The 25855-nt window shown below is 45.1% G+C and overlaps 1 protein-coding gene across 3 annotated transcripts in view; it reads left to right on the top strand.

The window, feature by feature from the left end:
* LOC137411551 (formin-like protein 2) overlaps positions 1 to 25855 on the top strand; it is a 115382-nt gene that overhangs the window by 84933 nt on the left and 4594 nt on the right. For 2 of the 3 annotated variants that reach the window (XM_078782248.1, XM_078782247.1), the window contains 6 exons: positions 1274 to 1354; positions 5680 to 5809; positions 19193 to 19356; positions 19950 to 20051; positions 24010 to 24108; positions 25708 to 25834. In XM_078782248.1, coding sequence (XP_078638374.1) covers positions 1274 to 1354; positions 5680 to 5809; positions 19193 to 19356; positions 19950 to 20051; positions 24010 to 24108; positions 25708 to 25834 — 703 coding nt within the window. The remainder of the gene's footprint in view (positions 1 to 1273; positions 1355 to 5679; positions 5810 to 19192; positions 19357 to 19949; positions 20052 to 24009; positions 24109 to 25707; positions 25835 to 25855) is intronic. The other variant, XR_013624172.1, reaches the window with a different exon arrangement.

Genomic DNA, 25855 nt, shown 5'->3' on the forward strand with positions numbered 1-25855 from the left:
AGGAGAACATCCATATTTTTCTCTCTGCCTACCATAAAGAAGATTATTATTATTATTATTGAGATTATTATCATAAAGAACATTATGGAGAAGATTGTCATGGGGACCGCAAGGCTAACCCCCGCTCTAGCAGGGAAAATGGCCTTAATACACCTGTTGTTGTTGTACCACAAAGAAAATAGGTGTACAGTTCCAGAAAACTGGTTCTACTGCAAGGAAGAAGGGATCTGGCAGGCCGAGAGCCACAACAAGTAATGATGGTGACTGAAATTCTTAGTTCTCCAGGAAAGAAAGAAAAACCCACGGAAACTGTCAGAGGAGTTCAGAACTGCTGTAAACAAGACTGTTTCCTGAAGGACAATCACAAGAGGTTGACTGTTGCTGTTTTTTCCTCAAGAAGATGCGCTAAGAATCCTCTATTATATAAAAAAAGAAAACCATTCAGGACAGATTGCACTTTTTGGCTGAACATGGGAACTGTGATTCAGACTGATTTAGGAGAGTTTTTTGGAGTGATGACTCAGGATTTCAGCTTTGCATTCACAGATCTGGTGAGAGATTCAACCCTGGGTTCATTTCAACAACTGTGAAGCATGGAGGAGGTGGAATCATTGTCTGGGGTGCATTTTCGTCTACTGGTGTTTGTGAGGTGATAAGGTGTGACCAGTAAATTACTGCCAAGGAATACTAGAAAATATTAGAGAAAGGATTATTTCCCAGCCTCCAAAAGTGATTTCCTGCAGAGAAAAGCAAAGAAGTCATTTTTCAACAACATAATTCCCCTGCAAATACTGTAAAAGCCACCAAAAACTGGTTGGAGAAAAGGTCCCTGAGACTTATGTTCTGGCCTGGTCAGAGTCTGGATTTGAACCCCATGGAGAATCTTTGGGCCTGTATTCAGCACAAACTTATTGGAAGGTTAATTCTGATCAAGTTTGTGAAGCTGTCAAACATGAATGGGACAATATTGACATTTCTTGGTGCAATAAGCTTTGTGAAAGTTTGACGAAAAGACTGGATTATTTAAAGAAAGCTAAGCGACAAGCTGTTCCATATTGATTTGAACAGTTATTTCTGCATGTTTTGGTGTTTGTGTTTTTTTTAATGCATGGTAAAATAGTTTTTGTAAAAATGTTAAAAAATTGACGTGGTTCATTTTTTTTCTCCCTTTGTGTATTGTATTTGTACGTGAAGGGCCAATTACACATACCTGTACCCATGACTGATTGGTCATCCATTTATGAGTGCCTGAAACGCTAAAATCTGTTTCCAGCTGGTGCTTGCCTTTGGGAACTACATGAATGGCAGTAAAAGAGGTGCTGTGTATGGCTTCAAGCTCCAGAGCCTCGACCTGGTAAGAACTCGAGCTCTTTGGCATAAGTCGAGTTTTTGTGGGCATTTCTTGGGAATGTGTTAGTTGTAAAGTACAGGTGACACAGATTTGCATTGTCAAATTAAAATCCTTATTGCGCAAATCGATAGCCAACAAAGATCAATTTAAAAGTGTGTTTTTGTTTTGCAGAATTATTTAATTATTTTGGGCACGATGGCTGTCAGATGAGATGCAGAAATGTTCATAGGGGAAAAAAGTTTAACCAAACCTCTTAATGCCATTTATTTTATCGCTTACCCAGAAAAAGGTTGCTGATGAACACAATTCGAAGTAGTTTGGGTGAAATAGCCTAAGTTCGCAAATTTAAAGCTAATCTGCCATGCCGTCTGCGGGTAAGACACGCTTATAAAGCAGCTAACATCTGAGACGGCACCACAGATGGAAAGCCACCTTGATCCCACTTCTGCATTCATTGGTTTGACTTGGGATGAGGAAGCTTGGTTAATCTGGAGATCCCTCATTACTGCAGCTAAATTGTGGCAGCGACACACCAGATGATATATTTGAATGTCTTCTGAGCCACAAGGCCCCACGTTTGATACCTCCTTGGCTGTGAAAGATTGTACAAAGACAGCCTTGAGAGGGTGTAGACAAAGCATTTGTGGCGGCCCAAAAGATCTCACATTCGCCAAGATTATAAACAAAAGTTAGAACACTGATTGTGATGAAATTATCATGAATAATTCATCTTTCAGATTCTAGAACAGGAACTTCACTTCTTTCGTTTCATCACTCAAATATTAAACTGCAAGTATACAGAACAGCCAGCTAAACATATTGTTACAGACGCGGATTTAGATGTTAGTTTACCGAGCGGTTTGGTATTACCGCGTCCGCACAGGTACTCCCCGATTAGAACCCTATCCCGCCCGATTCCACTCGAACGTTGGCCAAATCGCGCTATGCTAAATCAATGAAGGAAAGGACACAACGGCTGGGATTAATGCAACGACACAAAGGGTACAGTTCTCAAGACCTCCGGAGGAGGATATAATATTGGTGATGCAGAAACGGGTAGATTACACGGCAAGAGGTAAAGCACAGCAAGATGGGCACTTAGACACAGTCTTATCTTATTCCTGACAGACCACAGACAAACGGGACAAGACTGACTTACACAGGGATTGATGGCAAGGAAGGGCAGGCAGTCGATAGCTCAAGGTGCACCTTGGCTCAGGGGCAGAATCGACCCGGTCCGGTCCAGAGATGCGGGGAGGTATCGTCGCGCTGGAGGTGGCGTCCTTTTCTCTCCAATCTGAGGCGCATCTGACGTCACCTCCCTCTTCCTGCGCATGTCCAGCGGGGAGTGACACGCCCTCGGCTCGTTAGCTCCGCCCCAGATGGAATCGGTCCGCCGCTTCCATTGGGTGCGGGGGTTACCGGGCTCCGCCCTTGACGAGGAGCTGACAGCGAGCCCCTGCATGGTAACCCCGTCGGAGCACATGTTCAATGGCGGCTAACCAAGCCGGAGTGAGGACGCACACTCCCCGCGCCGCCGCCGCTGTTGTTGTAGTTGTTGTTGTACCACGAGGAAGGGCTGCGGGGAGGTATTGGGAGGTCCTAAACTTTCTAACGGTGCCATACAATCACATTCTGGTGCAACGAAGAGTCAGAATTAATGGGAACGAGTCCTTAACTGACATAGACTAAGAATAACTAGCAAGATGTCCTATAGTTGTCTACGTGAGATGCGGAGGACCTGGGCACGACATTTAATGGGGGAAAAAGGGGAAGGTCGGGGCTACAGAGTGTTGTTTACAGACAATGGGACTAGGGAATGGGGGATTGGGGATAGTTGGGGAGTATTGGGGAAATAGGGGAATATTTACAAGCGGATATGGATGGAGGCCAAATCCCATATCCGCAACAATATTTTCAAAGTTCATAAATCATTGTAGTTGGGAAGTCCTTGTTCACAAAAAATCCAACAGCAGACAACTCTTTTTAATCGCAAACCTTTTAAATACAGTTGTTGCCAAAAATATTCGCACCCTTGCACTAAATAACCTACAATATTCTCTAAAAATAAGTTGAAATTGACAAAAGTATTTGGTCTCCACAATTCTTTATGACACTGTTAATATTGCAGAACCTTTGTTTTTGATTCAGAAATTAATATATCCTTTTAAATCAGAAGATAAAAAGAAATGGCATTGACAAAATTATTGACACCCGAGACTTAATATTTCGTAGCACATACTATGGACAAAATCACTGCGGTCAAGCGCTTCCTATAGCCATGAATGAGCTTCCTACACCTCTCGACTGGCAGTTTGGCCCACTCTTCTTGTGCAAACTGCTCCAGTTCTCCAAGATTTGAAGGGTACCTTCTCCCAACTGCTGTTTTCAGATCTCCCCACAGGTGTTCAATGGTATTTAGATCTGGACTCATTGCTGGCCACTTCAGAACAGTCCAGTGTTTTGTCTTAAACCATTCCTGGGTGATTTTTGAAGTGTTTGGGGGTCATTGTCTTACTGCAAGACCCATGACATTCGATGGAGACCCAGCTTTCTGACACTGGGCTGAACATTGCGCTCCAAAATGCCTTTGTAATCTCCTGATTTCATGATGCCATGTACACATTCAAGGCACCCAGTGCCTGAGGCAGCACAGCAACCCCAAAACATCACTGAACCTCCTCCATGTTTGACTGTAGGGAAGGTGTTCTTTTCTTTGAAGGCTTAATTTTGTTTTCTGTAAATATAGAGATGATGTGCTTTACCTAAAAGCTCTAATTTGGTCTCGTCTGTCCACAGAAGGATTTTGGCTTGTTCAGGTGTATTTTGGCAAACTCCAGTCGGGCTTTCTTATGTCTCTCTCTCAGCAGTGGGGTCCTACTTCTTCTACCATAGAACCCCCCTTTCATTGAGTTGGCGACCGATGGTGCGAGTTGAAACTGTCGTACCTTGTGTCTGAAGGTCAGCTTGAATCTGTTTGGCAGTTGATCGAGAGGCTTTCTCCACCATTCAAACAATCCTTTGCTGCAATCTTCGATCAAGTTTTCTCTTGTGGCCACGTCCAGGGAGGTCGGAAGCAGTGCCATGGGCCTTAAACCTCCGGATAACATTGCGTACGGTGGACACAGGAACGCCAGGGTCTCTGGAGATGGGCTTGTAGCCTTGAGACTGTCCATGCTTGTCTACAATCTTGTGTCTGACGTCCTCAGACAATTCTCTGGTTTTCTTTCTTTTTTCCATGCTCATTGCGGTACACACAATGGCACAAAACATCAGAATGGCTCCTTTTCTCCATTCAAACTGGTTGAATGAGTGATTTTTATATTGTAGGCACCTGTAACTCACCATCGGTGAGTTCAATTCCAAAGTAACGGAGAATCACCTGCTTGACATCTAATTATTTCGAACTACTTCTAAAAGGTGCCAATAATATTGTCCGGGCCATTTTAGGATTTGTGTGGAATAAGCTAAGATTTATTAATTTTTCAGCTTCTTTTGTTTTGTTCCACTGCAAACCAAAGAAATACATATATGTGGATGCAAAAGTTCTTTTTTAATTTCAACAATTTTCTGTAAGAAATGGTGCATTATTTGAAAAAAAAGTGCAAGGGTGCCAATATTTTTGGCCACGACTGTGAGACTCAGGTCCAGGTTTCAACCACCAAGTGAGTTGTCTTTGTCATGTTCCGTGACAAATGCCACTCGGTGGTTGAAACATCTGACTTGAGCCTTGCTTTTGTGCAAGACTATAAAAAAAAAGTTAGTTGCTGCTGCCTTTTTTTTTGTGACTCAACCTTTGACACTACAGCTTGGTGCTCAGTTTTGTGAGTCTGCCTGATAAATATGAGTAGAAAAAAAGTGCTCCTGAATCATGGTCTCTGAGCCAAAAACACGGCTTCTATTTCAATGGAATTAGAAATCTCACCCCACTGCCAAGTTTCACTAGCAAAGGACCATTCCATCATACCTCAGGGATGGGAGGGGATGTGACCTTTTGACTCTTCCTCATGCTTTGGGGGTCAGGTCAGGTGGTGAACAAAAACAAAGTTATGATGTGGCACATATACACTTACGTACATTTGAAAAATATCGTTGCCACCAAAAGAAACTCGTTTTCCCCATGGTTACATTACAGCCCTTAATATGCTCTTGCTGCACTGGTCAGACAGCCAAGTAGCACTCCCATGGGGAAGGGAAGAGAGTATATAATGATGCATATCCTGTTTATACTGTGACGCGTTTCCATATAATATATGTGGACAATTTTAGCCTTAAGTATTTCATCAAAAGCAGAAATGTCTGATAAATATTGGGCTTTTTCTTGACAGCTTTCACAGACAAAAACCACGGACCGCAAGCAAACCCTGATGCATTACCTGGAGAAAGTGGTTAAAAACAGGTTTCCTGAGATCAACAACTTCCACGATGACTTTTGCTTCCTGGAGAAAGCTGGCAAAGGTAACTCTCAGTCAACTAATCCGTGCACACTCGTGGAACTCGTCCCATCTTGCTCCCCATATTTTATTTCTTCCTTTGTGTCAATGAAAAAGAAAATCTTTCACAAAAGGAAAGGTGTTTCATCATTCCCATACATCCCTGCTATATCATTTCAGATTCAGAAAATGTTGTTTTTGAAATAAGTTTGAGACTTTTAACCTTGTAACAGAGCATGGTGTGCTCACAATATGTCTTGAACATTTGAGATGGGAGATCCAGGTTGCCGTTCTGTTATAAGTATTTAGATATTTATCACTGACCACTTGTGAGGATCCCACCCCACCACTCCATCACTGAACTGCTCCACCATAGAGACTGGAGATGGAATAATATTATTACAGCCATGGGTTTCGGTATCTACTACAAGGAGGGTTGCCTCGGTTCCTCATGGACTACCGGATCTGAGGCCACCAAGTATGGATAACTCCACGCTCTAGCGGGTTGCCAATCAACCACGAACGCCAATTAGTTGACCACGTGGCCCAGGGTCCACTGTCTAATTACCGTTTACCTGGGGGGGTCATGTGGTTTTATAGCCATGGAACATACCTTCGATTATACACTGATCTTTTCTTATTTTCAGATCTTAATTGGACGCAGTCGAGCAAAACTGCAATTGCACACCAGATTTCGACTGGAGCCAATTAGTTGGGCAATTAAAACCTTGCAGGTTAACAATATATGTGGACTGTGCTCGATGAATGCAAGAAAGGACACGCACAGACAGATCGGAAGAGCAGTTCAACAATAGGGGGGTTATTTACAATGCGAATGCGGGGCTGAGGGGGAGCAGATGGTGCAGTTCAAAGCAATTTAAAGTACAACGAATCAAAAATTGGTACAAGCAATCAAAAACGGAAGCAAAAATGTATACAGGGCCATGTGCAATAAATTTAAGGTGCAAGCAATTAAAATGTACAAGCAAAAAGGAGGCAAAGAGCAGAGATCCACCAATCTATCTAACTTATACACTTACCTGTTTAAACAAATTTAAAAAGTGCCCATTCAGAATCATTCGCGGAAGGGTTGATAAATCGAGAGAGATATAGAGCGGTGCAAGGTTGTTGCGACCTCGCTCACCGTGCACGGGCCGACGATTCCGTGTTGCCCATTCGCTGAGGGAGGGGTTAGAAAGGAGGAATTCTGGTCAGTGTCTCAGGTGCGAGTGGTGGGGGGAGGTGCGGGTGAGGTGCGGGGAGGAAACTCGAAAGAGGTGCGTATCCGTGGGGTTGCCCTGAAAAGACGGTTTGCGGCAATGTCTTTGTTGAGCTCCTTGCGTCCAAAGCAGACGATTAAGAGAGAGAGAGAGAGAGAGAGAGAGAGAGAGAGAGAGAGAGAGAGAGAGAGAGAGAGAGAGAGAGAGAGAGAGAGAGAGAGAGAGAGAGAGAGAGAGAGAGAGAGAGAGACAGACAGACAGACAGACAGACAGACAGACAGACAGACACAGAGACAGAGACAGACACAGAGACAGAGAATTTGAATTTGCAACACCATTTATTTCACAAAAAAATACACCAGGTCAAGTTACATTTTTACAGGAGAGAAAAATAAAAATAAAAACAACAGTTCTTAATGTTAAAAAGAAAAGTACAAATTCGATTCATTTACAACACATAATGCTTCATTAATACACCATTTGCACTCAAAGAGTTTGACATTTTCATTCGGAGAGAGAGAGAGAGAGAGAGAGAGAGAGAGAGAGAGAGAGAGAGAGAGAGAGAGAGAGAGAGAGAGAGAGAGAGAGAGAGAGAGAGAGAAAAAAAAGAATGAGAATGAATACCGTTTATTTCCACAAAATGCACAAGGATGTCAACCTATACCGCAAGGGTATTTACAAGCAGGGGCAGAGAAAAAAAAAAGGTACAACAACACCAAAGCATCACACTCTTGATGCAATTCTTAAAACGTCATGACGAGTTTCGAGTCCTGAACCACACACAAGGCCTCGTGAGTGCACCATTTCCATTCAAAAAGTTCAACATTCTCGTTACTCATATGGTGATCAAATTCCAGCCTTAATCTTGCTGACACCAGCCCTTTAAATATTGGAATGACGTCATCACCATAACATTTATCAATCTTAATTTTCCTTGACTTATAAATTGCATATTTTGCAATGGCAATCAGGAAATTCATCAAGGCACCAGCATTTTTACAAGAGGAGGTAAAGGGTACACCAAAAATAAACATATGCAAGGTAAAAGTGAAGGATAATTTATAAGAAAGGTGTGCAATCACAGAAAATAGAGGTGCTAACCTCCTGCACTGGACATATGCATGAAAAAGATCCTCCTCCTGTTCGCAGAAGGGACAATTTACAGGCACCGAGGCATTAAGATGGTGGATAAAAGTGTTTGAGGGGAGAGCCCAATGTGTTAGCCTCCATTGGATATCCGCTAAGAACCCATAGATGGGTGGAACAAACATATTATGCCACAGTGGAGTAGAGGGAAACCCCGGCCCTAACCGTTCTGACCACAAGGCCACACGCATCGCTCCAGACAGGGATGAGACTTCTTTCCCCCTCACGAGTTTAAGGACACCAGCCTTAGTTACTAAGTGAAAGGGGGAGGGAAACCCATCATCATTGGACTGGACAGAGGGCAGCACCTTGATTTCGGGGAAAGATAGTCGAAAATCTTCGACAATTCCGGCACCTTCCCAGCCAATGTTTAGCTGCCTGAATTTTTTTACGACTACCTGTTTGATTTGTTGAACAACTCGAACAGATGCTACACAAACACCTGTCGCCACCACCCCAGCAGACCTCCACTTGGTTCCAGATGCATCCCTTAGATCACTCACTTTGCTTACGCCTCCTTTAATGAATTTTTGAATTAAAGCATGGCTACGAGGAATACATGGGAAAAAGCTGTTATAGAACAGAGGCTCTTGGAGGAAATTACGACAATTATATGCCTCAAGACATATTATATGTGTCTTGGAGATCTCGCGAGATCTTGGAGACGGCGGCAGGGATTTTCGAAGCTCCACACGGTCTCCACGTTTTTCGAAGTTAAGTCTGTTCACAATTGTATTTTGTCGAAACTGTATTTATCTTTCGGTGTGTGAAGTTATTGTGTGCAACTTTGGTTGTTTCTCGGTGTTTATCTTTCATAAATTGATCGTCTGTTTGCCGTGTCGCGAGCAAGGCCTTGTACAGTGTGCACTGTACAACCTTGAGGCTTTGTTTTTCTCTCAGTGGTCCGTCGTTTGTGATCCAATAACTTTCGTTCTCTGTATTCCCAGTCTTTTCACCCATAGCCTACTTCCTTGTGTAAATCTCAACTCAAAAAAAAAAAAAAAAAAAAAAACATTTCCTTCTCTGTTCTCATTCGTTTATTCATTCTTATTCGTTCGTTCGTTCTTCGACCACGTGTTTCTCCCCCATTTCCCCAGATAGTTTTCACTCATTAACCCTCAATGTTTACACTTTCCCCTCAAGTTATGTATTCCGTCATATTTTATAACACCTTTTTCTTCTTCTTCTTTAAAAGGCTGCTTTCGACTTGCTCACCAAATCAATTCATCCCAAAAAAAATATCCATCTCCTATAGTGCCTTTGTTCTACATTCCCTAAACTCTCCTGCACTCCATCCTCCATCCAGCGTCCTTAAACGTATTTTTAACTCGAAGGTCACAAGAAACTCATTTTGCAATAAATGTTCGTTTCCCATAAATCGTACACTTTCAAAAATCCAATCTCACCCCTCCCCTCCAAATCTTCCCCATAACCCCTCCCCTCCAAATCTTCCCCATCACCCCTCCCCTCCAAATCTTCCCCATCACCCATCCCTTTCAAATCTCCCCCCTTGCCCCCTCCCTCCTAAACTACCCCCTCACCCCTCCCCGCCAAGACGCCCCCTCGCCCCTCCCCTCCTAGACTCCTGCCTCACCCCTCCCCTCCAAATCTCCCCCATATCCCATCCCTTTCAAATCCCTCCCCTTGTCCCTTCCCTCCCAAACTCCCCCCTCACCCCTCCCCTTCAAATCTCCCCACCCTCATTGCTTCTCTATTTCCCCCCGCTCACTCCCCCTCCTCAAAGCGTCCTCCCCGCTTCTTCCCCCTTCAAACTCTCACCTCCATCTCCCCCAACCTTCTGCCTCGCTCTTCCCCCTCCTCAAATAACACCTCATTGTGGCTCACCCAATCACCATCAAACCTTTTGTCCGCCCCATCCTTCCCTTTCTCCGAGCTATTCTGAAATCTCTGACACACCTTCAACAGCTCTCCCTACCTCTTCCACCTCTTCCACATCTTACCCTACCCCTCCTCCCCCCTGTTCTGTATCTGATGCTCCCCCTTCCTCTTCATTAACGGTATGGACCTCAAACATCCGGGGCCTTCGTGCAAACTTAACCGATCTCTCCATACAGGTTGCTTCTGTCAAACCAGACGTGATCTGCTTAACAGAAACTTTCCTCCTTTATGATGTCTCTGATTCCATAGTATCTCTCCCGGGCTACTCCCTCCTCCGGTATGATAGACCTGGGCCTCGTCCTGGAGGCGGGGTTGCTATCTTTATCAAAAACTCTCTTCCTCACTCGCCCTGCACTGCACTCTCTCCACCTCACCCCCAGGAATACCTCTGGCTACGGCTTCCCCTTCGCTCCCACCTCTTGTTCATATGTGTGTTGTACCGTCCACCAAACAGTGATGACTCCATCTACATCTCGCTGTCTGATGATATGGACCAACTTCTATCTACTCATCCCAACTCTCTCTTCCTCATATGTGGTGATTTCAACTGTCATCATGCCAGTTGGCTGGGTGTGGGTACCTCTCTCACCAGCCATGGCTCCTCAGCAAAGGACTTCTGCGACTCACTGGGACTGACACAATCTGTCAATTTCCCGACCCGGATCTCAGTCAACGGAACATCTTCTCTTCTGGACTTGGTTATGACTAACTTCCCTGAAAATGTCTACTGCTCTTCTTCTGCTCCGATCGGAACATCTGATCATGTCCTTGTTAAAGTGGACATCTCTCTGACCATCCTCAGGGAGCCTGCTCAGCGTCGACGAGTCTGGCATTTCACTCAGGCCAACTGGCACGGTCTTCAAGCAGCCATCAATCATCTGGACTGGTCTCCCATCTCTACCACCTCTGACATCAACTCATCCTGGGAATTCTTCCAAAGTAAATTGCTCTCTCTCATGCACAGATTTATCCCATCTCGTCTTCAATTGTCATACCCTTCCTCCCGTCCATGGTACACGGAATCTTGTGGTGAGGCTGTTGCCCAGAAACAACTTGCCTTCGTCTCCTGGAAAGCAAATCCAACGGAAGGAAATCTCATTTCCTTTCACAAAGCCCGAAACAAGTGTGTGTCCACCCTCAGGAGAGCCAGGAAACAATATCTCTCCGTTCTCAAGACCGAACTCTCTTATCTGTCTCCCTCTTCCAAATCCTGGTGGCGTCTGGTCAAATCCGTTTCTGGTGTTTGTTCCCCCTCCATCCCCTCCCTTACCTCAAACGGCTACACAGCTGACTCCGCACGTGAAAAAGCTGAATGCCTCAACTCTGTGTTTGCCTCTAAATCTTGTGTCCCAAACCCATCCCTCTCTGTACCCACCATACCCAGTCGTACCCTGCTGCTCCTGGACTCCGTGTCCTTTCCTCCTGACAAGGTGGAAAAGTTTCTGTCAACCCTCGACTCTGATTCTGCAACTGGACCCGACGGCATCAGCCCACGGGTCCTAAAATCCTGCTCTGCTGCTCTATCTCACCCTCTCTCTGTTCTCTTCACCCTCTCTTTTGCTCAAGGTCAACTGCCATCTGCTTGGAAATCAGCCAACATCACCGCTTTGCACAAAAAAGGTGCAAAAACAGATCCTAGCAACTACAGACCAATCAGCCTTCTCCCAATTATCAGCAAAGTCATGGAATCCATCATTGCTTCTGATATGAAATCTTTCCTCTTCTCCAATGGCTTGATCTCTGATCATCAATTTGGTTTCAGACCAGGTCACTCTACTCTGGACATGCTGCTTCTGCTGTCTCAACAATGGATGGAGGTCCTCAATGCCAAACAGGAAATTAGAGCTGTCTCCCTCGACATATCACGTGCCTTCGACACGGTCTGGCACCCCGCTCTGCTCACCAAACTCTCCTCCTTTGGTATCCATGGAAATCTCCACGCATGGCTGGCGGACTTCCTCTCTAGTCGTCGTCAACGTGTGGCCCTGAATGGGTTTCTCTCATCTCCTCTTCCTGTTCAGGCTGGAGTTCCCCAAGGCAGTGTTCTGGGCCCTGTGCTTTTTCTGGTCTTCATCAATGATCTCTCTGACTCTCTCGAAAATCCTCTCTATCTCTTTGCTGATGACTCCACTCTCTGCCGCTCCATTCCTCTTCCCTCAGATCGGCAGTCTGCTGCCTCCTCACTCTCTGAAGACCTGGACAAAATCACAGACTGGTCAAACAAGTGGAACATGTCTTTCAATCCTGACAAATCTCACACTCTTACTATGTCTCTCCGAAAAGATCGACTGGACAACCCTCCCATCTACTTTCTCAACAATCCTCTCCAAGAAGTTCTGTCGCTCAAGATTTTGGGTCTCACTATCTGCCATGATCTTTCTTGGGAAAACCACATTTCCAAGCTGGCCTCCAAAGCCAGTCGCCGACTGGGCATCCTCCGTCGTGCGAAGTCCTTCCTCGGCACACCTGAGCTCCTCACCACATACAAGGCTTTCATCCGCAGCTCAATGGAATACTGTTCTCCCCTATGGGCCGGTGCTCCTGCATCACACCTAGCTCGGCTTCACGCTGTTGAAACCAAAGCTTTCAGAATTATTGGAATCTCCCGCGATGAAGCTATCTCTGAGGGCCTTTCACTCACTCACCGCAGGCAGGTAGGTGGTCTTTCTGTCTTCTACCGACTCCTCTCCGGCCTTGCACCCCCAGCTCTCTCTGTGCTCTGTCCCCCAAATATTCCTACAGGTCGCACAAGATCTGCCAGCAACCCTCTGATGGTTAAACTGCCGAAATCTCGGCTCTCCGCTCACCTTCACTCTTTCATTCCTCTTTTCTCCCGCCTCTGGAACAAACTCCCTCACTCCCTTCAATCCCACTCCTCCCTCCAGGTCTTTAAAACAGCTGTTCACCACCATCTCTTATCTTCCCCCATCCAAAACCTTGATCTTTTCTACCCCTGCTAATTCACCCCAGATCCACCTTGTTTGAAATTCCAACTTCTTTCCTGGAAGTCCTGGCAGTGTCCATATGTTTTATACCTCTCCCACTGCCCCCTTCCCACGCCCCCCCCCCCCCCCCAAAGCCCTCGCCCTCTCTCAGATCTCTCGATGTCTCCATGTCTCTCGGTCCCTGCTCTCAAATGTTGTGTTTGTGTCCTTCCCCCTCTCTCCCCATCTTGTCTACCGCTCCCTATGTTATATGTTTTATGTGTCGGTTTGTCTTTCTGTGTGATTAATGTTCGCTCTTTCACGAGCCTCGATATTGTATTAAAAAAAAACAATAAAAAAAAAAAAAAAAAAAAAAAACGTTTAACCTCAAGGCCTTTCCATGCCTCCAGCAAACTCCGATAAAAAGCGGGAAGTGAAGCACTGCTGACACAATCAAGGTCCACCAAGAGAAGGTGCCGATCATAGTTCATTCCACCAGCCTGTTGTAATAGAAAATGTGCAAATGGGCGCCAGGGCAGCTCCTCCGCATACAGTCGTCTCTGCACAGACTGCAGGCGAAAAGCCATAAGCCGCCCAGAGACATCAATGACTCCTTGGCCCCCCTCCTTCCGAGGGTGGTACAGTATACTGGGCTGCAGCCAGTGGTAGCCGCTCCAAAAAAAGTCTATCAACTTCCTCTGGATGGCAGGGATCAGCTCCTTGGGTGGCTGCAGGGTAATGACTTTATGCCACAATCTCGCTGCAATCAGGTTATTGATAACAAGAGCGCGGCCTCTGTATGAAAGAGACTGCAGTAGTCCTTTCCATGATTTTAAACGATATGCGATTTGTTCCACACCTTCCCAATTCCTCATTTCCATTTCATGGTTTCCAAGATAAACTCCAAGATATTTGACCCCGTCTGTTTTCCATACCAGATTTTGTGGGAGTGATGGTGGTGATATGACTGAGGGGTTACCTGAACTACACCACAAGGCTACACTTTTACTCCAGTTTACTTCACCAGAAGAGGCTGCAGAGAAGTCTTTTAAGCACTGCTGTACTGCAGCTACACTGCCCGGGCCTTTAAGTAAAACACAAACATCATCAGCATAAGCTGTTACGACAAATTTTAACCCCTCTACCCCCATATCCTGAGGCAATCGTTTCCTGAAGGATGCCAAAAGTGGTTCAAGGGCAATTGTGTACAACAGTCCCGAGAGAGGACAGCCTTGGCGGATACCCCGTCGAAAGGGAAAGGGGGAGCATAAGTTATTATTTACTTTCAACATACAGAAAGTGTTTGTATATAACAGTTTAACATATGCTGTGAAGGTTTCACCAAAACCCATCCCCTTAAGAACCGAAAACAAGTATGCATGATCAACACGATCAAAAGCCTTTGTTTGATCCAGAAACAATAACCCAAAACTGGCAGGCACATACTTTTTACAGGAAATAATATCTCTTACCAGAAACAGGTTATCATGCATGGACCGTCCAGGAACACAGTAGGTTTGATCCGGCTGTATGACAGAGCTGATCACCTCTTTCAGCCGATTCGCTAATACTTTAGACAAGATTTTGTAGTCAGTACACAGTAAGGAAACAGGTCGCCAGTTCTCAATGAGTTGAATGTTCCCAGGCTTCGGCAAAAGGCATACGACCGCCCTTCTACAGGACAGAGGAAGTTCTCCAGCACGAAGGCTTTCGTCAAGGACTTCAAGCAGATCCGGTCCCACAAGATTCCAAAATGTCTTATAAAACTCTCCAGGCAGCCCGTCAATCCCCGAGGCTTTACCATCTTTCAAGCCTCGCATGGCTGCTTCAAGTTCATCAGGTGAAATTGACGATTCCAGTGTGTGCTGCTTGTCCTCCTCGACTTCTGGGAGCCCAGCAATCAGCTCCTGTATCGCCTCACTGCTGATACTCTGGGCAGAATACAGGTCAGAGTAAAATGCTTTCAAGGCCGCTTTAATCTCCAGTTGGGAGGTAACCGTTGACCCATTAGCAGTACAGAGCTTATGAATTTGCTGCGAGTTTTTCACCGAATTCTCCAAGCTAAAGAAGTCCTTATTTGGCATATCCAAAGTCAAGTAACTCATCCTCATACGCACCAAGGTACCCATTGCCCGCTGCCTCACCATTTCGGTCAGTAATGACCTTTTTGTCCATAGTAACTGATCATATCCAAAATCTTTCCCAGCCCCATTACGATTCTGTTCCAATTCTGCAATTTCGGCCTTTAATGAGTCAATTGAGAGACTTTGCATTTTAGTAGTAAACAGACTATACTGTTGACAAAACGTTTTAACTTGACACTTTGCAAGGTCCCACCATATGCGAAGGTTGGCATGCTCAAGCTTAGAGGACCGGATTTTCCCCCACACGGTTCGGAAGGCATCTTTAAATTTCTTATCACTTAACAACCGAGTATTGAGTGACCAGTATGCGCTACCTCCTGATGTCAGGGGTAATTTAAAGGACATTGCCACTAAATTATGATCTGAAAACCCTGTTGGGAGTATTTGGGTAGTGGACACCACATTCAGCATTGGCTTATTGATATAGATCCTGTCCAGCCTTGCCCTTGATATGACGCCATCATGACATCTGCACCATGTGTAGGCCCGTGAAGTTGGATGCTGCAACCTCCACACATCCTCAAAACAATAGTTCTTGATGAGGCTCGCTAACACCTTTGCAGAAGCGCCGTGGGGTTCATGTCCATTCCTGTCAACTGAAGGATCAATTGTACAGTTAAAGTCCCCTGCGATACAGGTGAGAGCAGCTGGATCCAGTCCCTCTACAAAGTCCCGCAATGTGGAAAAGAATGTTCTTCTTTCTATAGGTTCACTTGGTGCATACACATTTACTATAATAAGCTTTTGTGTATTGCAGTAGAACTCCACTGCTATCAAATGTGCCTTATAGACCTCCATATAAATAACACTCTGAGTGGGAAGCCTGGGACTTAAGGCGATGGCAACACCAGCCTTGGGTGTGGAAACCCCACTCAGCCACCATTGCCCTTTAAAAAGTTTACACCATTCAGCTGCCAAATTGTTTGTGGCATGGGTCTCTTGCAATAGAATGACATCTGCTTTTACCCTCTCCATTGCCTGGATTGCTTGAATTTTCCGTAAGGGGGCACATCCCCCATTGATGTTCAGGGAGGCAATATGTATTTCTCGCGTTGTCATTCTAAGGTGGTAGCTCACCGTCCGCCTGCAATTCCTTGTTCGCCTTTGTTACTGCTTTACGAAGACGTTGAAATTGAGGCTCTGAGAGCATGGGGTCATTTTTCTGTAAAAGAGGTTTCGAAACCTTAATGAAAGCTTGAACATCAGGGAAATGATCTCTAATTACAACGTGACGTTGTCCTAACGTTTCGTTTAAGAAATCAATGACCTTCCCTTTTGTCACCTTTGCTTGCCTCACCTGCTCCTTCTGAGACTCACTCAGGGCAGCAAGACTGCATCCTTCCTCATCAGCCTCGACCCCACTCTCACCCAGTGGTGTGTCAGGTACTGGCACCTCATCTGTGTCATTGTCACCATGGTATTTTTGTTGCGTCTGCATGGCACCAACTACCCCATCGTTGTTGTCTGCCACCGACTTATCAATCTCTTTCTCATCATCTTCCGTTGAGATGAGGGTCCTTAACTGCTCGTCGCATGGTGCAGGGTGTCCACCATCACACACGGTGACACGCTCGGTAATGCTTCGATTCTCTTCATCCTGTGAAATGGGCAGATTCGCATCTCTACCTATTGCATTACCATTTTGCTCATGGTCATCAGGTTGGTCTGTATTACCATCTTCCTGCACGAGAACCATTTTGTTTCCTTTTCCTCCATTCTCATCGCTCGCAAGAGAGCGTTTCAAGTTTCTCCTCGACTCGGTCTCCATCAGCTTCACCTCCTCGAAGTCCCTTTGTTCTTGAGGTTGCAGCCTCTCCTCCACATATGGTTGCTCCACTACCGTATGGGCTTCTCCACCAGCACCACTGTCACCCGCACCCTCGTATTCCGGTGTTGACCTTTTTTCGACACCTGGCTCATCTACAGGGTCGTTCAAGTCGTTTACAGGGGGGGGCTGCCCCAGCTGCTGTGGCATAACTCTTCCTCACATCAGGACAATACTGCCGAGTGTGTCCGTATGCCCCACATGTATAGCAAATCAAGGTCTCAGTAGCTGCAAAGATCCGGTAATCATGATCTCCTATTTTAAAATTTATAGATATGTTCAGCTGTTTTGCCTCATCCTTTAGTACGACGAAACAAAAACGTCTAAACGACTCTACATGCTTCAGCCTTCCGTTCCTGGTTCGCAGGGGGACCGTGATAATTCGAGAGACGACAGTCCCATGCTCCCCTAATTTACGTAGGATTTCTTCATTCCTCAGAAAGGGCGGAACGTTACTTAAAATAACTTTAACCGCCGGCGTGTCCATGGACGATACCGGAACAAATTGGTCGTTCCCCAACGTTAACCCGTTTTGCACCACGATGTCTGCAAGGCTAACTTGTGACACGAAAACCACCACTTTGTGGTTCATTCGAGACGCAGCACGAATGTTATTTACCCCGATCAAATCCCCGATTGCAAGTAGAACATCGTCCATTTGCACGTCTTCCGGCGGAACAAGGCACAGCCCGTGCTTACGCGATAACACCTCATCACTAACACGATCAGCAGTCCTTTGACTATTCCTATTAGCCATTTATCGGCAATCAACTAAACAAACTAAACAGTAACAATGCAATAAACTAACCAAACAAATCAAAATTAGTTAAATAAGTAAATAAATAAATAAATAATCGGCACGATATAACCAACCCACGTTATAAATTAATACAGGTGGCTAACCGTTACCGTGCTGTCTCTCTCTCCCTCTCTTGTCTCAAAAGCAGAAGGGAAACACGGAGAAACTTCACAAACTCGTACAAGGACACAAATGGAGTGAAAGGAGGATAGGAAAGACCACCAACACAGCACCGTACTCACAGCTCAACACCCACAGCCGCCATGATTACCACACCCACGCACGACTCACAACCATCCAGAAGGAGAGAGAGAGAGAGAGAGAGAGAGACAGAGACAGAGACAGAGACAGAGACAGAGACAGACAGAGACAGAGACAGAGACAGAGACAGACAGAAGGCAGATTTATTTAACGTGTGTGGTGATAATTGGCCTGCCCTTAATGAGCACGCCCTGCACCGAACCTGCGTCGCTCGCTCGCCTAGCTCTCTGTCCCACAAACTCAGTTCCACAGCTCCAGCTCTGTTGCACCCTCTCTGACCCGCCTTTCTCAGTGTAGCACCGACCAAGCCAAATATCCTGTCGTGCATCTGGAAAGCCCTGCTTAAATATCTTGGCAGGAGCGGGGCTTTGGTACTGATCTAGGCATGGTTACAGGGATTTGCGGCATGCTCATTGTTGCACACCCGATTTCTCCAGGGCCTACACAGCCCAGGGAAAGCTCCAGTTGCAGAAAATGCCACCATTCCCTCCCGGACAGCCTACGCATCGGAGCTCCGTAATAAACGTGGAGCTGGCGTTTTTCCTGTTTGTAATGCACGCTTACTTGTAATGCAGGGCTATTCATGAGGTGATAATGGCCGATTGGTGCACATTTGAGCTTTGTGCTGTTGAGATCTGAAGTGCTCGCTGTCGACGCATTGCGTCATCGTTCTCATTGGTCCGAATGTGGTGACGGGCATCTGCTATGATTGTGGTAGAGGCGGTGTGGTGGGTGAGCTGTGGTTGATGCGGCTGGGTGATTCGTTTTGTGCTTGATGCGGCTGGGTGATTCATACTGTGGATGAGGCGTTATGGTGGTTGAGCAATGGAGAGCGTTCTCGCGAGCTTGTATAATGTCCTAATGAAGTGAAATGTTAATAAACGTGTCTTAATGATTTTATCAGTGTCGTGTGGTTATTGTAGCGCTTGTAGGAGAGTGTGGTGAAGGTTAAAGTAATGTGGAAATTTGATTCTGGCGTGCGATTCAAACCAGTGGTTGGCGTGAATATGCAAATTGAGGATCATCACCAATGTAGCCTGATGGTGTTTGGCTTTAAAGTGAGGAATAAAAAAGTCAGTCACAAAGAAGGAAAACCCCTAACATCTCACACAATGCATATTAACCCAATAAACGAACAGGGCTAACAAATGAACAGAGTTTGATTGCTTTTGTACCCTTATAATCCACAGTCTCACTGGAAGGCATGGCGGAGGGTATGCAGGAACTCCAGAAAGGCATGGAGCTAGCCCAACGAGAAGTGTCACTTCATGACTGCAGCACCTTGCTGCAAGAATTTGTTTCCAAAAATGGCCCCATCCTCAACAAGCTTTCCGAAGATTACAAAACTGCCAAGGTGATTGTCCACACCCCATCTGCAGTGGTTTGTGGCCTGTCGTCTATTGTGAGCCTAATGGAAGTCAAATTAGATGACATTGGCAAATTAGCTTGGAAATGTCCAAATCTCTCATTTAATTTTGTGTTGCACCCTGCTAATAAACTAGGATCTCTCGAAAAATATGATGTTAAGCAGCCAATCAGGGACCCATAAAAACAGGGTGTCTCCACAGAAATTACTGGGAAACCCATTGAAGCCGAAATTGCTACCGAATAGTTAATCGTTTTTATGTGAATGTTGAGATTCTGCCATTAGCCGCTTTGGGGAAGAGAGAGATTGAAGCTTGTCCATGTTCTGTAGAGATTAACGATTGACCAGAGCTGGGTAGGTGATGTGGCCTTGGTGAGTTTGTGCAGCTGTTTGTTAAAGGTTTACATGCAATAACTGTCGGGATGTAATAATGCAGAGAAGGAAAAAGGAAGTGAAGATGAGTGAAACATCTTCTCGGAGCCTCGAGTGCTTATGCTTTGTGTATTATTTGGTGGTAAGTCGTGTTGCTGTCAACCTGCTGTGCATTTCATTGTGACGACCATTTGGCTTTTCCCTGCTAGGAGGTTTATCAGACGACGGTCGAGTTCTTTGGAGAAACACCAAAAACACTTCCGCCATCTGCATTCTTCCCATTGTTTGTGCGCTTTTTTGCAGCTTACAAGGTAAAGGTGCACCTTCATTTACACTTCACCATAATTTTTATCCCCTCATTTTTGAAAAAAATGGGGGGGGGGACATTGTAATCGGCTGCGTCTGTCTTGCCTGCCTGTCCGTCCGTCCGTCCGTCCGTCACGCTATCTCCTCCGAAACGGTTGGACTGAAATTCACCTAATTTGATAGTTATGATCACAACATGGAAAGAAGGTGCAAGAGCAGTGCAAGTGCAACTATCATTTTTCCCCGCCACTTGGGTGAGGTCAAAAGGTCAAATACCAAAAAATGCAATTTTGAGCACATTTCAAACATTTTTAACTCAACTGGACTATGTCCAGCTGAGTTTTTGTCGACACCCAGTGTCCGTCGTCCGTCTGTCTGTCTGTCGTCTGTAAACAATTCGACGTCTACGCTCTAAAAGTCACAAATATTGATTAAATTTGATGAAACTTGTTATGCAGCATCTTTAAGACATAAACTAGTTTGGGATTGCATTTGGGCGTTGCACGCCCAAAAATGGGCGCGGCAGGGCGGCCATATTGAAAATCAATTTTTGTCATATTTTTAGCACATATAAACTATATAGTTTGTGGTTCTATTATGCATATTCTAACCATATTGATATAGACCAGTTGAGTTCAGGTTCCCTGGAACCTCTAGTTTAAATAAATTTTGTACATGCAGTAAACATTTGGCGCCGCATGAAATATGTAACGATTTTTTTTGTGTTTGACCCCCGGTTCATGCCCCAGGGAGTGGGGACCTCGGATCACAAGGGTCAAAACAAGAGGAAAAAACTATTTAACTCGAAATTTGATATTGGGTCATTCCTGGTGGAACTTCATGCCATCTTTCAGCTTTGCTTTAGATGGGAAGCATGGGGTTTTGCGATGGTGCGCCCTTGACTTTTTCTCCAGTTATTTTTCTTTCCAATGGTACCCACTACCCAATGGTACTCATGGTGCCAATGGTACCCAGCTGATGATCAAGGCAGTTGAGAAATCGGTCAACTACTTATAGGTTGAGGTTATAACTTCAAATAAAATAGCAAATGTATAAATTGTGTGTGTGTGTGTGTGTGTGTGTGTGTGTGTGTGTGTGTGTGTGTGTGTGTGTGTGTGTGTGTGTGTGTGTGTGTGTGTGTGTGTGTGTGTGTGTGTGTGTGTGTGTGTGTTTTTTTTTTTTGTCCAGGGTCCAGCTTCCTTCTTGGGACTATAGTTCATTAATTGGTCTTTATTTTGATTGTTTTTTTTCTGTGAAGCAATCACTGTCTTTTGAATCTTTTAGTTATTAATATCTGGCACAGTTTTATTTTCAAATTTAAGGGAAAAAATATCGATGTACATATTATTATAAAGGCAAAAATAGGGAGGAGGCGTTTAAAACTGAGATTGATTTAAAAAAAAAAAACGGAATGGAGAAATTAGAGTGAACGAGGGGTGGGGTGCAGGGTGCGGGGAGTGGGGGAAGCATTTTAGTCTAGTTAGAGAAAGTGTGTCTCGTCTCGTGTCATCCGAAGCTGACCGGGCAGGGGGGACCGATGAAAAGGAGGCACTCCGGGCGTCAATGACATCGATGCGACTGGTTTGCACCTCCCGGCATGCACCACGATACGTCCTCCCTCCTGCACACCACTGGGGAGGGAGAGGAAGAAGCTCCGGCCCTCTGACTTTCAGTGAGTGGAGACAGACTCTCCAGCATGGCCAATCCTATGTAGTGGCAAGTAAGGTGGCATGCTAGTGGCCCACCTGCTATCACGATGGCTACATCTGGTTGGAAGAACTGAGGCAATGCACAATTGGCCCATGCTGCTTTGTGGCCATAGCACTGATTTTTTTTTTTTTTTGTATACAGAGTCGAGGCTCGTGAAAGAGCTAACATTTATCAAACAAACAAATCAAACAAACAAGCAAACAAAGTATATAAAAAGGGGAGCGGTCGACAAGATAGGGAGAGAAGGGGAGGAAGCACACAAACACAACATTTGAGAGCAGGGACATCGGGAGATGTGTGGGAGGGAGAGGGCCTGGGGGGAGGCAGGATAGGTATAAAACGCAAGGACACCAAGGACTTCCAGGAAAGAAGTCAAAAGTCACCTCAAAAAAGTGGATTTGGGGTGAAATTAGCGGGGGTAGAAAAGATCAAGGTTTTGGATTGGGGAAGATAAGAGATGGTGGTGAACAGCCGTTTTAAAGACCTGGAGGGAGGAGTGGGATTGAAGAGAGTGAGGGAGTTTGTTCCAGAGGCGGGAGAAAAGAGGAATGAAGGAGTGAAGGTGAGCAGAGAGTCTTGATTTTGGCAGTTTAACCATAAGAGGGTTGCAGGCAGATCTTGTGCGACCTGCAGGAATATTTGGGGGACAGAGCCCAGAGAGAGCTGGGGGAGCAAGGCCGGAGAGGAGTCGGTAGAAGACGGAAAGACCACCAACCTGCCTGCGGTGATTAAGTGAAAGGCCCTCGGAGATAGCGTCATCGCGGGAGATTCCAATGATTCTGAACGCTTTGGTTTCAACAGCGTGAAGACGAGCTAGGTGTGAGGCAGGAGCACCAGCCCAGAGCGGAAAGCAGTACTCCATTGAGCTGCGGATGAAAGCCTTGTATGCGGTGAGGAACTCAGGTGTGCTAAGGAAGGACTTCACACGACGGAGGATGCCCAGTCGGCGACTGGCTTTGGAGGCCAGCTTGGAAATGTGGTTTTCCCAGGAAAGATCATGGCAGATCGTGAGACCCAAAAGCTTGAGTGACAGAACTTCTTAGAGAGGATTAATCCAAGCAGCACCTCTAATTGGCCGAGACGGTCTCTGTGTGTGAGCGCAACGCGCCGTTCGCCGGCATCCACCGGGCACTGGTGGCAACGCCTTGAAGGCGTGGGGTAGTTAGGTGGGTGCGTCTCCAAAGGAGGGGTCTTTGAGTCAATTCTTTCGTTTGTGAACTGTGCCACCTCCAGCACGAAAGAGGACTTGCTGTGTTCATGCTGGAGACTAATTGGCCATCCTTTATTTTGTCGCCCAGGTGTGTGAGTGAGTGATTGTGTATTAGTTTCATTGCTTCATAATTATCTTGTTTGTTTGGGATTCCGTTACTATTGTCTTGCACGCGTGTTCAAATTAAATTATGTATTTATTAAGCCTGTCTGGTTTTCACCATATTTCTTGCATTGACCGATAAAGTGGATGGGAACCCCTGGAGGGAAATTAATTATTTCGGGTAATCCCTTTATTTGGCTAACCTTGAAGCATGTGTAGACATGTGCAAGAACCGAGGTGCTTTGCACTACTGCTCAGGTGACACGTTGTCCAAATTAAACCTTGAGCCGGCTATCCACGGGATATTAGCTGGCATGTACGGTTACCATTTTTAACTCAACTGGACTATGTCCAGCTGAATTTTTGTTCACACCCAGTGTCCGTCGTCTGTCTGTCTGTCTGTCGTCTGTAAACAATTCGACGTCTACGCTCTAAAAGTCACAAATATTGATTAAATTTAATGAAACTTGTTTTGCAGCATCTTTAAGACATAAACTAGTTTGGGAATGCATTTGGGCGTTTCACGCCCAAAAGTGGGCGCGGCAGGGCGGCCATATTGAAAAATAAATTTTTGTCATATATTTAGCACATATAAACTATATAGTTTGTGGTTCTATTATGCATATTCTAACCATATTGATATACACCGGTTGAGTTCAGGTTCCCTGGAACCTCTCTAGTTTATTGATTGTGGTTGTGGGTGGGGAATGTCTCCATGAAAATGTAAACGGCTTTTCTCATAAGGTAACGTTTCTTTAACTGGCATCTCGAGCTTCGAATTAGAGAAGAGTTTAATGATGGCGAGGTTTTTTCTGTTTCAAGCCACGTGTTGTTTTGTCACAAAGGGCTCGGATCTCTTGGCCTTGGATTTCATGCAGTGGTGGACACTTTTGAGTCTCATGATAAAAGATCCAACATTTACCTCTTTTGTTTGCACACAGAAAGCAGAGAAGGACAACAAATGCCTACTTGAGCAAGAAGCGAAGCTTGAACAGAAAAAGGAGGAGAACATGGAGGTGGGAAAGGGAAAGGGCAAAGAGGTGAGGATTATTCTTGTTTACATCAACGTAGAGCTCATGTAAACATTAAAATATTTTTAGACGCAATGTGCAGATTGGAAAATGTCACTATGGCGTGACCAAGGGGAATCTACAAAGGGGCTTCCAAACAGGAGGTATTATTGGTACCAATTCTTATAACCCTCGAGAAATCTCACAGAAGTATTGAGACATTTATTTGTTATCGTATTCTTTTTGTACTTAACTCTGATTTGATCAGTGATTTGTCATGGATTTTATTTTATATCAATTTAGAATCTGAAACTGAACGGCACTGGATCTAAATTATATAGACCAGGCCGTGTAAGCCTTCCCTCTCAACGCTTCCCCCCCCCCCCCCCCCTGACCCTTCACCATTGCCATTTTGAATTTTCTCTTGTTCTGCATTCCTGCCTGAAATATGGGCTGCAAGTGGTCAGGTCTTTGTGGAGGTTTATTGGCACAACGTTGCATCACTTGCTACCTTTATTTAAATGTGGTTGCTCTGAACAGAAGCTCCTGGCCTATAAACTAATCGACAAGGTCGTTCATGTCCATATAATTATAGTAGGGCATGCAAAGGGCAACCTGCACAAGCAGTATGTTTGTAATCTAAATGCACACAAAAGTTGATTCGTAGGTCTGTGACCTAAAAGAAGGAAGAAATTAAATTGGGGTGATCGTGAAAATGTTTAGTAAACTAGAACGGCACTCGGTAGAGCGCACGCCTCCGCCAGGCTAAACAGTTTGCGTTTTTATCCCACTGATGGGACAGATCTGCATCCGGACCTTAACCAGTATCTAATCTGCTGGGTATTGTCACCTACTCAACCCTTCCACCACGTTTTGTCATAATCCGTCCACATCTTCTTGAAATATCATATTATATGTCGTTTTTGGCTCCATTTCTCATTGGTGAAGAATCATTTGGAAAAAAAAAATCGTCATATCTGGATCTTCCTAAAATCGAATCAATTCGTCCTTGACACACACCCGACCTGTCCGCCAAGTTTTTTTCCCAATCCGTCCGTACCTTTTTGAGATATCCTGTTATATATATATAGTTTTTGGCCTAATCACTCAATTGTGAAGAATCTCCTAAAAAAATACTTGGATCCATATCTGGGATGTTCACCAAAATCTAATAATTTCGTCCTTGTCACACACCCAACCTGTCCACAAAATTTCAGCGGAATCTGTCCATAACGTTTTGAGATATTGTTCTCAGACTGACGGGTGAAAACGTAATCTCCCTCCATCTTTGGTGGAGGAGGTAATAAAGCATTTGCTGCTTGATGGTGCATTTTTTAATTTTGATATCAGGATTTGAAGTAGCTCGGGAAAAAGAATTGGTGGTGATTTTTCAAACTTCATTTTGTTTAAGTGCATGGGGTGTAGATATCCAGAATGAAGGCCAAAACTGTCTCCTGCTTTGTTTTGGTTTCCTTGTATACATTTTCAAGTTCCTCATATAGTTCCAGATAACTTTTATCAAGTATGTTTGTGAATGGTTTTAGTGTCGTGTTTCACTCTGTGCTGTTGGCCTTGCATGAGGGACCCTGTTTTAAAAAAAGAAAGTTGAACCTTGCCTATTGTTTGCAGGAATCTACAAAAAACAACTTGAAGAAGCAAGCGAACGTGATAGCTGAGCTCAAGATGAGGCAAAATGGAGGCAATGATCGTGTTGTGTACAAAGACAAGGATGGCGCCATTGACACAATAATTTCTGGTACGCATCCCATGTCGCTTA

Source organism: Myxine glutinosa, chromosome 7 (genome assembly GCF_964187855.1).
Source record: "Myxine glutinosa chromosome 7, kmMyxGlut1.1, whole genome shotgun sequence".
NCBI classification, from domain to species: Eukaryota; Metazoa; Chordata; class Myxini; order Myxiniformes; family Myxinidae; genus Myxine; species Myxine glutinosa.